This window comes from Phyllostomus discolor, chromosome 7 (genome assembly GCF_004126475.2).
Source record: "Phyllostomus discolor isolate MPI-MPIP mPhyDis1 chromosome 7, mPhyDis1.pri.v3, whole genome shotgun sequence".
Classification (NCBI taxonomy): Eukaryota; Metazoa; Chordata; class Mammalia; order Chiroptera; family Phyllostomidae; genus Phyllostomus; species Phyllostomus discolor.
Genome location: NC_040909.2, coordinates 32,977,711 through 32,995,236, shown reverse-complemented (window position 1 = coordinate 32,995,236; position 17,526 = coordinate 32,977,711). Strand labels below are relative to the sequence as shown.

The 17,526-nt window shown below is 37.4% G+C and overlaps 1 protein-coding gene across 2 annotated transcripts in view; it reads left to right on the top strand.

Annotated features, from left to right (window-relative positions):
- Positions 1 to 17,526, top strand: part of STAG1 (stromal antigen 1) — a 381,447-nt gene that overhangs the window by 259,359 nt on the left and 104,562 nt on the right. For both annotated transcript variants that reach the window (XM_028518410.2, XM_028518412.2), the window contains exon 13: positions 14,111 to 14,218. In XM_028518410.2, the coding sequence (XP_028374211.1) occupies positions 14,111 to 14,218 (108 nt within the window). The remainder of the gene's footprint in view (positions 1 to 14,110; positions 14,219 to 17,526) is intronic.

Here is a 17,526-nt window from a genome sequence, read left to right as displayed (position 1 = left end):
TCTGAGCTTCCTGGACTTCCTGGAAGTCTATTTCCTTTGCCAGATTGGGGAAGTTTTCCTTCATTATTTGTTCAAATAAGAGTTCAATTTGTTGCTCTTCCTCTTCTCCTTCTGGTACCCCTATGATTTGGATGTTGGAGTGCTTAGAGTTCTCCCACAGTTGCTAAGCCTCTCCTCATTTTTTTTGAATTGTTTCTTCATTCTGTCCTGGTTGCATGTTTATTTCTTCCCTCTGTTCCAAATCTTTGATTTGAGTCCAGATTTCCTTACCTTCACTGTTGTTTCCCTCTATATTTTGCTTTCTTTCACTTTGGGGAGCCTTCATTTGTTCCTTCATTTTGTGACCCAAGCTCAGTCAGTTCTGAGAGCATCCTGATTACTAGGTGTTTTGAACTCTTCATCAGATTGGTTATCTATCTCCTTATCCCTTAGCTCTTTTTCTGGAGTTTTGGCCTAGGCTTTCATTTGGGCCATATTTCTTTTTCTTGGTACATCTGCTATGTTGGAAGGGGGCAGAGTCCTAGGTATTTGTCAGGGCAGGGTAACCCACATGCTTTTTTGTGCCTCTGCCTGTGGGGGAGGGGTCAGAGAGGGAACAATGCTGCTCTCTTGCTGTGCTCTAGCCCCACTTTCCAAAAACTCTCCAATGAGACTGGGAGTTTCTCCTGCCTTTGCAATCCCCACATTATTTTACATCTAGTTTTGAGTCTTTAGTTTCCTATTAAGCCATCCCTGCCTTGCGCACGTGGTCCGCTGTCTTGCCCCAAGTCCTCTCCACTGAGCTGCCTGTCTTTGCCCCTTGTAACAGTTTGGGTGGATGTTTCTTTAACTCCTTGGTTGTTGGAGTTCCATGCAGTTTGATTTTCTGGCACTTCTGGTTGTTTATTGTTTTTAAATTGGTTGTTATCCTCCTTTTGGTTGTGTAAGGAAGTAAAGTGTTTTTACCTACGCCTCCATATTGGCCGGAACCTCCATTAGGTCAGAACTCTGTACATTCTCATGGTTTGTTAAATGTTGGGATTACTATATAGAATATTATATCATCTCCAAACAGTTTCAGTTTTGTCTTCGTTTTTGTTTTATCCTCTTGTGTAGTTGGGATTAGTCAGGAATTTGAGCACTATAAAAGTATTACTGAAAGCAAATGTTCTTTTTCTTTTTTGTTCTTTAGAAGGCATTTTAAAGTCCTTTGTTTCTGTGATTTCTGAGATATGTTTTTGATATATGATAAAAGTTCTTTTGTGTTCTGTTTTCTCAGATTTTTTTTTTATGTATTGATGAGCCTGAATCTAACTGACAGATTTACCTAATAGCAAACCACCCTTGCTTTTCTAGAATAAATCTTAATTTGAACATGATGTATTTGGATTTATTGTATTTTGCTTAAATACATACATTATATTTTAGATTTTCACATATGTGTTCATATGTAAATATGACATAATTTTTTCTTGTCTATTATCCAGCTTCAAATCAAGTTTATTCTCTTTGTAAAATGTTCAATAGTTTCTTGCCCTTTTTCTGTTCTGAAACAATTTTTTTTCTGACTGAGATTAATTTTTCCTTGAAACTTTGATACTATTCTCTTGTTAAAGCCATGTCAGTCTTTAGTTATCTTTGAAGAAATACTCTTTCATTACCATTTCTACTTCTTCAGTGATTACTTGTCTAAATTACCTATCTTTTGCTAATTTTAGTTTTCTTTAATCTTTTAAAAATATATCAATTTCATCAGTGTTCCAGATTTATTATTTTTATAACATATTACTTCATAAAACTTTGCTATTTCTTGTTAATTGCTCTTGTTTTTAGTTATATTTTATTGATTATGCTGTTACAGTTATCCCAATTTTTCCACCTTTACTTCCGTAACATAGCAGCCTAACTCCCTCAGGCAATCCCCACACCATTGTTCATGTTCCTGGGTCATGCATATAAGTTCTTTGGATACGCCAAGTCCTATATTGAACTTTACTTCCCACAGCTATTAAGAAGGACTACTTGTTTTTATTTCCCTCGCGTCTTCACCCATTTCCCACACCCCCTCCCATCTGGCAACCATAAAACACTCTCTGTATCCATGATTCTGTCTCTGTTCTTCTTGTTTGCTTAGTTTGATTTTAGATTAAATTGTTGATACATATGTATTCATTGACATTACTGTTTATAGTTTTGATCTTCTTTTTTCTTAAATAAGTCCCTTGAACATTTTCTTTAATGATGGTTTGGTGATGATGGACACCTTTAGTTTTTTCTTGTCTGGGAAGCTCTTTATCTGCCCTTTGATTCTAAATGATAGCTTTGCTGGGTAGAGTAATCTTGGCTGTAGGTTCCTGTTTTTCATGACTTTGAATATTTCTTGTGAATCCCTTCTAGCCTCCAAAGTTTCGTTAGAGAAATCAGCTGATAGTCTTATGGGAACTCCCCTGTAGGTAACTAAATTATTTTCTCTTGCTGTTTTTAGGATTGTCCCTTTATTATTAGCCTTTGACATTTTAATGATGATAGTATTTTGGAGTGGGGCCTCTTGGTATCCATCTTGTTTGGGACTCTCTGTGCTTCCTGGACTTGCATGTCTATTTCCTTCACCAAATTAAGGCAGTTTTCTCTCATTGTGTTTTCAAATAGATTTCCAATTTCTTGTTCTTTCTCTTCTCCCTCTGGCGCCCCTGTGATGTAAATGTACCTCTTGAAGTTTTTCCAGAGGTTGCTTATACTTTCCTCATTATTTTTGGATTTATTTTTCTTCTTGTTCTGAATGGTGGTTTTTTGTTTCCTTATGTACCAAATCATTGGTTTGATTCTCTGCTTCATGCACAGTACTTTTTGTTTCCCTGCAAATTGTTCTTTATTACAATTGTTGAATCCTTTCTTCCTTACTGAATCTTCCTTATGCTGTTGAGGTCCTCGCTATGTTCCTTGAACATCCTAATAACCAGTGTTTTCAATTCTGCCTCTGATAGATTGCTTATCTGTGTTTTGTTTAGTTCTTCTTCTAGAGGTTTGATCTGTTCTTTAATTTGGGCCATGTTTCTTTGTTTCCTTGTTTTGCCAGCCTCCCTGTGTCTGTTTCTATATATTTGGTAGAACTGCTGTAGCTCCCTTCTTAGTAGTGTGGCCTAATATGGTAGGTGTCCTGTAAGGCACAGACAGTGGCACAGCCTCCCCTATTACCCAAGGTGGATACTTAAGGTGTGCCTTTCATGTGGACTGAGTATACCCTCCTCTTGTAGTTGAGCCTTATTGGCAGGTCACTGGGAGAAATATCCCCAGGCAGTTCAGCTGTAAGCATTGACTGTGACCACTGACCACCAGTCTTCACCCTCCATGGGAGATTGGCTGTGCAGTGGCAGGTGGAGGTGCTCTGACATGGTCTGTAGCTGTCCACTGGTGCACAGGCCCTGGGTTTTTCTGGCTGGTTGCAGGCCAAGGTCAGCCCCAACCTGTGTTCTACCCAGGGCCACCCTGCATGAGCTATAAAGCAATCTGAGATAGCTTCTACTGGCTGCTACTACTTGTGTTGAATTTGGAGATTCTGTGAAGCCAAGCTGCAAATCTAGTCTTGCTGCTTCTAGTGCTGGTCATGATGCCACTTGGCAAAATATACTGCAGCTGGGGGCTCACTGAGGCCAGCTGTTGCTTGTTTGAAAGTATTTGGGAAGCTGTGGAGTATGAGCCGTGACCAGTCATATATATGGAAAAGCACTGTTAATGGTTGTAAATTGTGTGAGACGGAGCCTCAGGGGATCTCCAGTACAGGGCAGACACTGCTAACCAGGTTAATGGAGTCTCAAATATAGCACCTTCTTGCTGGCTCTGTGGCTGTGTCAGGGGAGGGTTCAGAAAAAGGACAGTGGCCTCTGTCCACCTTTCTGTCAGGGAGAAAACTGTCCCCAAGCTCCCACCTTAATGCTAGACACTTCTGTTCTTCCCTGTATGCCACTGGTGTCTTTCAAGCTTCTACCCCATTGCTGGAGCTCAGAGGGAGTGAATCTGATAAAGGTCATGTGTGGGTTATTTAAGGGGAACTGCTTTAGACTCTGGCAGTTTCTTCTACCTCTTCAATCTCCACTGGTTTTTGCAGACAGAAGTTATAGGAATCTTTCTTCCTGGCACTGTAACCCTGTGCTGGGGGGTCTGGTGAGTGGCAGGGACACCTCACTCCCGAGCTATCCTTTCTGAATTTTTATCCACCACACATGGATATAGGACCAGGTCATTTCATATTTCTACCCTTCCTACCAGTCTGGATGAATATGATTTCTTTAATTCTGTAGTTTTCAGACTTCCATTGAATTTGATTGCTGACAGTTCTAAGTGATGGTTGTTCTGTATTTTAGTTGTAATTTTAACATGGTTGAGAGAGGAGTTTACTGTGTTTATGCTAACATCATTACCCAGTTGCTCTTTATAATTCATTTTACTTGTATCCTCTTTTTATAATCATTCATGCCAGAGGTTTGTTCATCTTACTACTCTTTTCATAGGACTAGTGTTTTTGGCTCATTTGTTTCCTATTAATAATCATACTTAAAGTTCAATAATGCATGTATCTTTAATTACTATACTGATCTGAGAAGTTGGACATAGAATATTTTCATAAACATTTAATAATTAATATTTTGATTACTTGTATAATTTCCATTCTAATCATAGATTTCAGTATTGTTTTTGTTCTACCCAGACATGCATATATCAATATTTTAAAGCTGTGCTTTCTATTTTATTGTATGACCTAGGAATGTGTTCTGAGTGGTTTGGTTAATTTTCTAAGAACAACATATGCTTACAAGGTACGGCATAAGTGGGTTTACAGTTGTGAGTAAGCCAAATACAGTTTAGTCTTGTGTTATTTATTAATCTTTTTTATTTACTGTGTCATTCAAATTATCTGTACCTTTGCTTATTTTTCTGTGCTTTTTAAGAGGGATGTGTGAAAGTCACTAAGCACTGTTATTAACTTAAAGTTGTTGCTTGGTATATTTGATAGTATATATATTGGGACCTATATGTTTGTGATTTTTACATCTTATACTTTTTATCTTATTGTTACATACAATTCTTTCTTGCTATTTATGATGATTTTTTCTGTTTCCAAACATATTTTAAAATATTAGGCCCACTATTTATATTTTACTTGTAAATTTTATAAGCTCATCAATAGCTTATCAGTATCTTTCCTTGAACAAAAAATATCCTGACATTCCACCCACCTATTTGTTTCATTGAAATTGTCTAGAGAAGTGATATTTCAACCTTTTTCAATAGGATAAATAACAAAGGAAAAGGAAGTTACAAATAGAAAATATCTGATTCGCTGTTGTCACATAACCAGACTTGTTTGGGGTGAGAAGGCCCAGAGTTGGCTCGGCACTTGGGGATTGGCTGACAGAATATACTGTGTTTCTGGTCAAGCAGAGCATTTACAAGGACACAAAAGTTATCTACGTTTTGGTTTGCTGACGTGTCACCCTGGGCAGTAGCAGCTCCATCTTGGTCCTAGAAATGTATTTCAACACTCCCCGCTTTTGCTTGTCCTCTTGACCAATAATTTTTGTCCTTTTTCATCTCATGGCACATATAAACTAATTTCCTAAAATTCTGCAGCACATCAAAAAAATCTATATTTTGCCAATCTTGAAAAAAAAAAGAGGTATGAGGGCTGGCTACGGTCAGAGGATATTTGAGCTTATCTCATACAGAGAGAAGAATCAGCCTCGGCACAACCTATCTGCACTTGCACTATAGCACACAAGACGTGGTGGGCAGGGTGACCCTTAGTCAACCATCTGTAGGAAAGGACCCACCAAAGAAAGACCCAGCAACAATCAAAACCCAATTACATCCAGAGAACCATCATAAAAGGCATCTGAAGAGCATCTGGTTCAGCTGATCAAGGAGACTGCACCACTGAATCTCACGGACTTGCTACCATAGAAGTTCACACCACAAAGTCAGCATGTCAGAACAGATCAATTTAAGAAGCAGAAGCAAACAAGAAGAGTCGCAAGTAATGGGAAGACAAAGAAACAACCAACAATCAAAATGAAAGAAGTCCTGATTGAGTGCTAAATGAAATAGAGGCAAGTCGACTATCAGATACTGAGTTCAAAACAATGGTTATAGGGATACTCAATGCGCTCAGTGCCACTTACCAAAAACTACAGGGAAACTACTCGAAACTTACTGCAAAATGTATCAGCATGAAAAATGACATAGAAACAATCAACAAAGGCCAAAAAGAAATGAAGAAGACAATTTCTGAATTGAACAATATAGTAGAAGGAATGAAAAGAAAGCTGGATGAAGCAGAGGATTAAATCCAATCAGCAGGCTGGAGCTGCTGATAGAAAAAATTCTCAGAAAGAGCAAGAAAAGGAAAAAAGATTCAAAAAGAATTAAGAGGCGTTAAGGCACAGCTGGCAAACACAAGGCCTGTTAGCCAAATCCAGCCCAGCACCTTGTTTCTACCTGGCAGCAGCACCAAGTTCTTGCTTAACTGTTAAGGAGTAGTTACATTTATACAGTCCTGAAGTTACATTCAACCCTTTGAAGTCAACCACAAGGCTGATGTGGCCCCCGGTGAAAATGAGTTTGACAGGACAACATGAAATGTAATAATATCCATATTATAGGCATAACCGAAGGAGAAGAGGAGGAGCAAGGGATGGAAAATCTGTTTGAAAAGGTAATGATGTTAAACTTCCCTAATTCAATGAGATAAAAAGCCACATATGTCCAAGAAGCACAGAGGGTCCCAATCAAGAAGAACCCAAAGAGGCCCACTTCAGCACACATCGTAATTAAATTGGCAAAATTTGAAGACAAAGAGAATCTTACAGGCAGCAAGGGAGAAACAAGAAGTAACATACAAGGGAGTCTGGATAAGGCTATCAGCTGATTTCTTAACAGAAACATGATAAGCCAGAAGGGAATGGCAAGAAACATTCCAAGTAATGAACATCAAAGACCTGCGGCCAAGACTACTCTATCCATTAGGGCTCTCAATTAAAATGGAAGGCAAAATAAGAAGCTTTCCAGACAAAAAAGAAGGCAACAAGAATACACCTCCACCAAACCAGCATTGCAAGATATGCTAAAGGGATTGCTTTAAGAAGAGGGGGGAAATAAAACAGTGATTAAGAGAGCAACACAGGCACAAAGAGAGTAAAATGGCAATAAGTACCTATCATTAATACTCTCAAATGTAAATATATTAAATGCCTCAATCAAAAGACATAAGATAGTCTTGGCTGGTGTGGCTCAGTGGATTCAGTGCCGCCCTGTGAACCAAAGGGTCACCTGTTTGATTCCCAGTCAGGGCACATGCCTGGGTCTTGGGCCAGTCGGAGACACGAGGGGCATCCACACTTCGATCTTTCTGTCTCTCTTTCTCCCACTCTCCCCTTCTGTCTATAAATAAATAAATAGAATCTTTTTTAAAAAGACATAGGATAACTGAATGGATAAGAAAATATGACCCATACATATGCTGCCTACAAGACACACACCTCAGAACAAAAGACCTTTACAGACTCAAAGTGAAGGATTGAAAAAACACATTCTGAGCAAATAGACAGGAAAAAAAAGCCAGGGTAGCCAATCTTATATCTGAAAAAATAGATTTCAAAACAAAGGCCATAAAAAGAGACACAGAAGGACATTTAATAATCAAGGGAAGAATCCATCAAGAAGACATAAATATTGGAAACATACATGCAGTCAACATAGGGGCATGCAAATACATAAGGACATTCTTAGAGGACCTAAAGATATAGGCAGGAACACAATTGTACTAGGCACTCCACTGTCAACAGTGAATAGCTCTTCCTAACAAACTATAACCAAGGATATTGTGGAACTCAACAGTGCATTAGATTAAATGGACTTAATTGATTGATAGATAGATAGATGGAACGTTTAATCCCAAACAAGCAAAAATACACATTCTTTTCAAATGCACATGGAACATTTTTAAAGATAGAGTACATGATAGGACACAAAACAAGCCTCAACAGATTCAAGATCATTTAAATCATATCAAGGATTTTATCAGACCATAAGGTTCTGAAATTAGAAACCAACCTCAAGGAAAAAACTCAAATATTCAAATTCATGGAGATTGAATAGCATGCTATTACATATTGAATGGGTTAAGAATTAGATCAAGAAAGAAAGAAATACGTTTCTAGAAACAAACGAAAATGAACACATAACAATGCAAAACCTATGGGACACAGCGAAGGCAGTCCTGAGCGGGAACTTCATAGCAATACAAGCCTACCTAAAAAATATAGAAACATTTCAAATAAATAACCTAATCCTACATCTTCAAGAACTGGAGGAACAACAATAAACAAAGCCCAGAGCAAATAGAATGAAGGAAATGATCAAGATCAGAGCAGAATTAAATGACGTAGAGACTAAAAGCACAATTCTAAGGATCAGTAAGTCCAGGAGCTGGTTCTTTGAAAAGATAAACAAAACTAACAAGCCTTCAACCAGATTCATCAAGGAAAAAAGAGAGAGGACCCAAATAAACAAAATCAGAAATGAAAGAGGAGAGGTTACAACTGATACCACAGAAATACAAAGGATTATAAGAAATTACTAAGAACAACTGTATGTCAAGAAATTTGAAAACCTGGGTGAAATGGACAAATTTCTAGAAACTTACAATCTTCCAAAACTGAATGAAGAAGAAGCAGAAAGCCTGAACACACTGTTAACAGCTGGTGAAATTGAAGCAGTAATCAAAAAACTCCCGTCACACAAAAGCCCTTTACTGGACAGTGTCACAGAATAATTTTACAAAATATTTAAAGAGCTAACCTCTATCCTTTACAGACTATTCCACAAGATCCAAGAAGAGGGAAGACTACTAAACTCTTGGAAGTCTATGAAACTCTTTCGTGAGGCCATCATCATCCTAATCCCAAAACCAGACAAAGGCACAACAAAGAAAAAAACTACAGGCCAGTATCACTGATGAACCTAGATGCTAAAATCCTCAACAAAATATTGGTGAACTGCATCCAGCAATACATCAAAAGACCATATACCATGGTCAAGTGGGATTTATCTCAGGGGTGCAAGGATGGTACAATATTTGCAAATCAATAAACATAATACATCACATAAACAAAAGGAAAGACAAAAATTGCATGATCATATCAATAGATGAGGTAAAAGCATTTGATGAGGTACAGCACCCATTCATGATAAAAACACTCAGCAAAGTGGGATTAGAGGGAGCATACCTCAACATAATAAAGGCTATATACAAAACACCTGCAGCCAACAGCATACTCAACAGGCAAAAACCAAAAGCTTTCCCACTAAGATCAGGATCAAGACAAGGATGTCAACTTTCAACCACTTCTATGCAACATAGTATTGAAAGTCCTAGCCACAGCAATCAGACAAGAAAAGGAAATAAAATGCATCCAAATTGGAAAGGAGAAAGCAAAGCTGTCATTGTTTGCAGATGACATGATAGTACACAAGAAAATCCTATGGACTCCACCAAAAGACTACTCAACATAATAAGTGAATTTGGCAAGATAGTGGGATACAAAGTCAATGTTCAGAAATCAAAGGTATTTTTGTACACCAATAACAAGATATCAGAAATAGAAATCAGGGGGAAAAAATCGCATTTGATATATATAGCAACAAGAAAAATCAAGTTCCTAGGAATAAACCTAACCAAGGAGGTAAAAGACCTGTCTCAGAAAACTACACAACACTCAAGAAACAAATTAAAGAAGACACAAATAAATGGAAGCATATCCCCTGTTCATGGATTGGAAGGATTACCATCATCAAAATGTCCATACTACCCAAAGCAATTTGCAGATTCAATGCAATCCCTATTAAAATACCAATGAAATATTCCACAGATATAGAACATTCAAAAGTTTATATGGAACTACAAATGGCCCTGAATAGCTGCAGCAATTTTGAGAAAGAAGAATAAACTAGGAGGAATCACCATAGCTGACATCAAACTATATTACAAGGCAATAGTAATCAAAACAGTCTGATGCTGGCATAAGAACAGACACATAGATCAATGGAACAGAACAGGAAGCCCAGAAATAACGCCAAGTCTCTATGGTCAATTAATATTCTATCAAGGGGGCAGAAGCATAAAATGGAGTGAAAATAGCCTCTAAACAAATGGTCTTGGGAGAACTGGACAGCTTCGGAGAAAAAAGGAAACTCAACCAGTAACTTGAAGCATTCACAAAAATAAACTCAATATAGATAAAAGACTTAAGTATAAGTTGTGATACCAAAAAGTGCTAGAAGAGAACATAGGCAGGAAAATCTCAGATATTCTATGTAGCAGTATTTTCACCAATATGTCTCCTACAGCAAGGGGACGTAAAGGAAAGAATAACAAATGGGAGTTCATCAAAATAAACAGCGTCTGCATGGCTAAAGAAAACATCAGCAAAATGAAAAGGGATCCAGTTATATGGGAAAAAATATTTGCCAATGATATCTTAGGCAAGGATTTTGTCTCCTAAATATATAAAGTACTCATACAACTCTACTCCAGGAAGATAAATAATCCAATTAAAAAATGAGTAAAGGACCTGAACAGACACTTCTCTAAGGAGGACATACAGAGCACCCAGAGACATATTAGCGGATGCTCAGCATTACTAGCCATCAGAGATGCAAATTAAAACCACAAGGAGCCTTGATTGGTGTGGCTCAGGGGATAGAGTGCTGGACTGTGACCTAAAAGGTCACTGGTTGGATTCCCAGTCAGGGCACATCCCTGAGTTGTGGTCCAGTTCCCTGGTAGGGGTCCCCCAAGAGGCAACCACACTTAATGTTTCTCTCCCTCTTTCTCCCTCCCCCTCTCTAAAGATAAAGAAATAAAATCTTAAAAAAAAAAACCCACAATGAGATACCACTTCACACCACTCAGAATGGCCTTCATAAACAAATCAACAATTAGTGCTTGGGAGGTTGTGGAGAAAAGGGAAACCTAGTTAATTTTTGGTGGGAATACAGACTGTTGCAGCCACCAGAAAACACAATGGAATTTCCTCAAAAAGTTTAAAATGGAACTGCCTTTTAACCCAGCAATTTCATTGCTGGAATTATACTCTGATAATCCTGAAACACTAATTCAGAAGAATCCCTGGACTCCAGTGTTCATAGAAGCACAGTTTATAATAGCCCCGTGCTGGAAGCAGCCTAGGTGTCCATCAGTAAATGAGTAGATGAATAAACAGTGGTACATTTAAACAGTGGAACACTATGCAGCAGGAAGAAGGAACTCCTATTCTTTATCATAGTATGGTATGCTAAGTAAAATTAGTCAGGCAGTGAAAGTACCATATGGTCTCACCTGTAAGTGCACTTAATCAACAAAACAAACAAGCAAGCAACATATAACCAGAAACATTGAAATAAAGAACAAACTGACAGTGACCAGAGGGGAGGGAGAAGGGAGATAACTGGGGAAAGAAAGGAAAGGATAGTCAAGAAACATGTATAAAGTACTCATGGACAAAGCCAAAGGGTGGGGGAAGGATGAAGGGTAGGAGGTAGGGGTGGGGGGGTGAGGAGAAAGTGGTGGTGGGAAAATGGAGGCAACTGTATTAGAATAACAATTAAAAAGATTAAAAAGGGGGGAAGGTATTAATTTTGATTGATTCACACCAGATGGCTATTATTGTGTTGGCTGTTGTCCTTTTTCTATTTGACAGTCTGATAGAAAAGAGGTCAGTGCTCCTGACTAGTTAATCAAGTAGTGTATGTTTTAAAAATTCTTGTGGCACACCAGTTGAAAATATCTGGTCTGGAATTTATAATGTTAAGGATATACAATTTTTTTATTTCTTTGCTTAGTTTTAATACTTGCTTGTTTATACAGGAGTAAGCTTTCCAACATTTTTTCCTGTTAGTTTACTTTCATTAAGAGTGTTTTCAAACCATCTGAGGTCTTGTTTTCCCAAAACTATCTTACTTTCATCCTGAATTTAGAAAATGGTTTTACTGGTTTCAAAAGTCCATTTTAAAGGTACTTTTCTGCATTTTCATTGGAGGAGAACATGTCTTATTTAATATGCATGATGAGCAGACTATGTCTTATTTAAAAGGTACAGTTACGGTTCTCCAGCTATGTTGAATATCCTAATTCATTAGGTGTATTTGACTTTTTGTGGATTCCTGTGAGAACCTTCCCTACTTGAAGTATTTACAGCTAGTTTTCAGAGTAGTCAATGCCCCCTTTGGCTTATTTACTTTGTAATTCAGCCCCTGGCATTCATGTTTCCCCTGTAGGAGTTGCTTGCCCTGTAGGTACTCTTAGTGGCCAAAGTCTTTTCAAACTATTCAGGCTTGCCCCCTTTAAGTGTTCTACATCCAGTGTACAGGAAAGATGGACCACTTATCCATAAAGGAAGTACAACTCTGTTGTCATAACTCTCTCCTCTTAATTTACGATGGGTTGCTCCAGTCAAATTTTCACATTTGGATCTTTCAAGCCCTGTACAAAGTACCATTTCCTAAACTTCTTCACAATTATAAGGGATGTTTATAAATGTTTCATAGTAATTCTATGAGACTTTATGGTCCAGTTTGGCTTGAAAGATTTCAGTGTACCACAGCCCTGACAACTTGACTTTGAAAGAAATGTGCTTTGCCCATTAAAATGTTCAGTCCTATATTTCTGTTTGTATAGTATTTTTGTAAGTAATGAGCTGAGGAACATAAAACCAGCTTTTCGGGCTTTTATATCATTTACTTGAAATAATCTAGCCTTATTTTTCTTGGCTTATGGGATACCTACTTCCCAAAATAACAGTAAAGTCAAATTTAACGTACTACTATACCATCTTTAAATTCTTTTCCTGTTTATCTGTTCATTCTTCCTTTGGAATAGATTTATTTTCTTCTTGTTTATGAGTTTAGGTTCCTGAGATGTCTTATTAAAATTTTATTCCGATGAGTTTAACTTTCTTCTGAAGGAATTAGCTAATTGAGCTGATAATATTTAATTGGGTGAGAGGGTCAAAACTTTGGCCTTAGCCTTGTGCCCATCCTTATAATTTAGAGGTATGAGTTGGGCATGGCCAAAGGTCATTCCAATTTTATGTGTATTTGACAGATCCCTCAACTGCCTCCTAGCTTCTGAGACATCTCCACAATTGAATTTTGGGGAATGAGCTTAAACCTCTACATGTTGTCAAGAACCTGTACAGACAGGAGTTCTATATTTCATTTAGTCATTGCTAATCTATACTAACAGCAGACATTTTTAAGGATGTGAATAGTCAGCAAATAGATTTTTCTTTTTTGGAAAAAATACTTATGGACACAATGGGAAAAAATGGCTCAAACTGTAAGAATATATGAATGGGAAGGTAAAGAAATTGCTGTTGGTAAAGAATTGGTTGTGACTACTGAATCAATTTTATTTAAAAAGACTAGCCCTGGCCAGTGTGTCTTAGTTGGTTAGTATTCCAGTACACAGAAAGATCAAGGGTTCTATTACTGGTCAGGGTACGTTCCTCAGTTACAGGTTTGGTCCCTGGTTGGGGTGCTTAGGAGAGGCAAATGGTTTACGTTTCTCTGTCAAGTCAGTGTTTCGTTCCCTTTCTGTCTCCTTCCCTGCCCCCCTTGAAGCAATTCCTCAGGTGAAGATGAAAAAAAGTTAATTAAAAGAAGACTAAATTGTATTGTAAATATGGTGATAAAATGATTTAAAATAGTTATAGAGAGAAGCATTACATACATACATAATTTAACTATGAAAAAAGGACAAATATATTTCTGGTGCCTATCAACAAAAATCTCATATACAATTAAAGGACTTGAACTAACTTTACCTAAAAATATTACAAGATAGTAAAGTCATTGTCTGTGGTATGTGTGGGAAGAATTGTGGACAATTTATTTTCTTTTATCTGTATTTTCTGAATTTATATAATGTTAGGAGAAATACTTTTTTCAAAATAAGATTAAAAGATGAAAATATAATCAGTATACCTTGAACTTTTATAATGAACTTTATAAAACTTAAAGTTAGAACTGGAAAATAAACATTTGTTTTGACTCAGATGCTACTTTCTGAATTTTTCAGTGGAAGTGAAGAAGCACTTTCCAATGAAGACTGTGAAAATGTTTACCATTTGGTGTACTCAGCACATCGCCCTGTTGCTGTGGCAGCTGGAGAATTCCTTCACAAAAAGTAAGTCAATTATCTTTGAAACAAGGTTCCACTTTTATATTTTGTTTTTGTTGTTATTTTTTGAGTTAGGAGAAGAGTAATGGGGACTGAAAACAATGCTAGAAGTGGCTATTTCAAGTTTTAGGGTATTTAATATCCTCACAGACTATGTGCACATCATGAATCACATCCCTGGGAAAGATGTTCTTTGTGACATAACCCTTTTCCCTGAAATTTAAAAGGATGGTTCCCCTGTAGGGGTATAAATGTAACATGAAATGTATAAAAGTTCCCCCTGGTAATTGATATTTTATTTCATCAGTGTTTTTTTTCCTTTTAAAATTCTGAGTTCTCATCTTATCTTCCCAACATTTATAATCGAAAATCACCTTCAAAATGCCGAACTTTTCATCTTCTTTTTTTCCTTTTCTTTCTATTGGGATGATGAGTATTTTAATCAGGAATCCATAGCAATTCTGAAAATTATATGTACACTTAAAGTTTAATCAGTGCAAAACCTCATCTACATTTGTGACAAAACATAGAGCTAATGAAAGTTTATGAATATAATTAAACATTCTTCTGAAATACATTTGTGATCATGGTCTACTATATATATGTATCTACTATATATTAGTCTACTATATAATATATTAGTATATTAGTTCATTCTTAAAATATAAACATTTTTGTGTGTTTTGCTTTGTTTTTTAATTTGTAGATTTAATTAAGGCACTGGATGATTGGGTGGTAAATCCAAAAGTCTAGTACATGTTGTAATTTGTGACTAATATGTGATACAAATCATGCACTGGGCTACTGTTGTACATGGATGATTAACTTTGATAATGAGCAGGCCTCCATCCAGCATCTGCATCTCAGTGCTGCAATAACAATCTGCTCCCTACTCAGTGGTACCTTTCAAAGTTGTATCTATGTGAAAAAATTTCTTTGTTAAGAAGGAAGCTGGCTACTAGTGTGTGGTAATTAAAGTGGGAAAGAAAGTCAAGATTTTCAGGCATGACTTTTAAATTAATATGTTGAATTTACCAGTAACTCTGACATCTGTGGCTAATAGTATAGTGCTATTTCAATATTTATCTTCAGGTATTCTTGTCACAAATACTAATGATATATAGTAGTTGTAACTTCTCTGCATTTGCCAAGACTATAATATTCTAGTTAGTTTCTGTTGTGTACTTAACTTTTCAAAAGGCTTTGTGTGTTTAGAAAAACTTCATTGTTTCTGTATTTAAAAAAAACAGAATTAAAAGGTTTGTTCTCTCCAGAAAAGAGACAGTAAATTGGCAGCACTTGAATCAGAAAGAGCCTTTTTTTCCATATTGCATATTCCTAAGTGTGAAAATACGTGCAAAAATATTTTTATATACTGATGATCTGTAGAATTTTCTCATTTTTATTTTTTAAATATATTTTATTGATTGTGCTATTAAAATTGTCTGATTTTTTCTCTCTCCTTTATTCCGCTCCATCCTGTACCCCCTTACGCACCAGCATTCCCCACATCTGAGTTCCTGTCCATGGGTCATACATATAAGTTCTTTGGCGTCTCCATTTCCTATAATATTCTTAACTTCCCCCTGTGTATTGTGTACCTACCATTTATGCTTCTTATCCCCTGTACCTTTTCCCCCATTCTCTCCCCCATACCACCAGCTGTAACCCCCCATGTGATCTCTTGATCTCTATGAATCTGTTCCTCTTCTAGTTGTTTGCTTAGTTCGTTTTTGGTTTTGTTTTTTTAGGTTCAGTTGTTGATAGTTGTGAGTTTATTATCATTTTACTGTTCATATTTATGATCATCTTCTTTTTCTTATGTAAGTCCCTTTAACATTCCATATAATGATGACTTGGTGATGATGAATACCTTTCATTTTTTCTTGTCTGGAAAGCTCTTTATGTGCTCTTTGATTCTAAATGATAGCTTTGCATTCATTTAGAGCAATCTTGGTAGAGCAATCTTGGCTGTAGGTCCCTGCTTCTCTTAAATTCGAATATTTCTTGTCAGTCCATTATAGCCTCCAAAATTTCTTTAGAGAAATCAGCTGATAGTCTTATGGGAACTCCCCTGTAGGCAACTAACTTATTTTCTCTTGCTGTTTTTAGGATTGTCCCTTTATTATTAGCCTTTGACTTTTTTTTTTAAAGATTTTTATTTATTTATTTTTAGAGAGGGGAGGGAGGGAGGGAGAGAGAGAGAGAGAAACATCAATGTGCGGTTGCTGGGGGTTATGGCCTGCAACCCAGGCATGTACCCTGGCTGGGAATCGAACCTGGGACACTTTGGTTCCCAGCCCGCACTCAATCCACTGAGCTACGCCAGCCAGGGCTAGCCTTTGACATTTTAGTGATGATAGTATTTTGGGGTGGGGCCTCTTGGTATCCATCTTGTTTGGGACTCTCTGTGCTTCCTGGACTTGCATGTCTATTTCCTTCACCAAATTAAGGCAGTTTTCTTCCATTGTGTTTTCAAATAGATTTCCAATTTCTTGTTCTTTCTCTTCTCCTTCTGGCACCCCCATGATGCGAATGTTGTACCTCTTGAAGTTGTCCCAGAGTCTGCTTATCATAGTAACCTCATTATTATTGGATTCCTTTTTCTTTTTGTTCTGAATGGTTATTTTTTATTTCCTTATGTTCCAAATGATTGATTTGATTCTCAGCTTCATCAGCTCTGCTGTTGTAAATTTTTCTTTATTTCACTTAATGTAACCTTCATTTCTGACTGGATCTATATTCTGCTGTTGAGGTCCTCACTGAGTTTCTTGATCATTTTTATAACCAGTGTTTTGAACTCTGCATCTGATAGATTGTTTATCTCCATTTTGTTTAGCTCTTTTTCTGGAGTTTTGACCTGTTCCTTTGTCTCCTTATTTTGGCAGCCTCTCTGTGTTTGTTTCTATGTATTAGGTAGAGCTGCTCTGAATTGGTGTCTTGGCAGTGTGGCCTAATGTAGTAGGTGTCCTGTAGGGTCCAGCCTCCCTTATCACCTAACCTGAATACTCAAAGTGGGCCATTAAGAGTTAGCTAACTACGCCTTCCTCTTGTTGAACCGTACTTGCTGGTGGCAGATCAATGGGAGGGATTTTCCCAGGCCATCAGCTGCAAGGACTGGCTGTGACCACTGACCACCAGCCTCTGCCCTCCATGGGAGATCAGCTTTGCAGGCGCAGGGTAGTGGTTCTCTGACATGGTCTGTAGCTGTCTACTGGGTGCGCTGGCTCTGGGTTTCCCCGGGTGGTGCTGGCTAAGGTTATCCCCAACCTGTGTGTCGCCTGGGGGCCACCCTACCTGAGCTATAAAGCAAT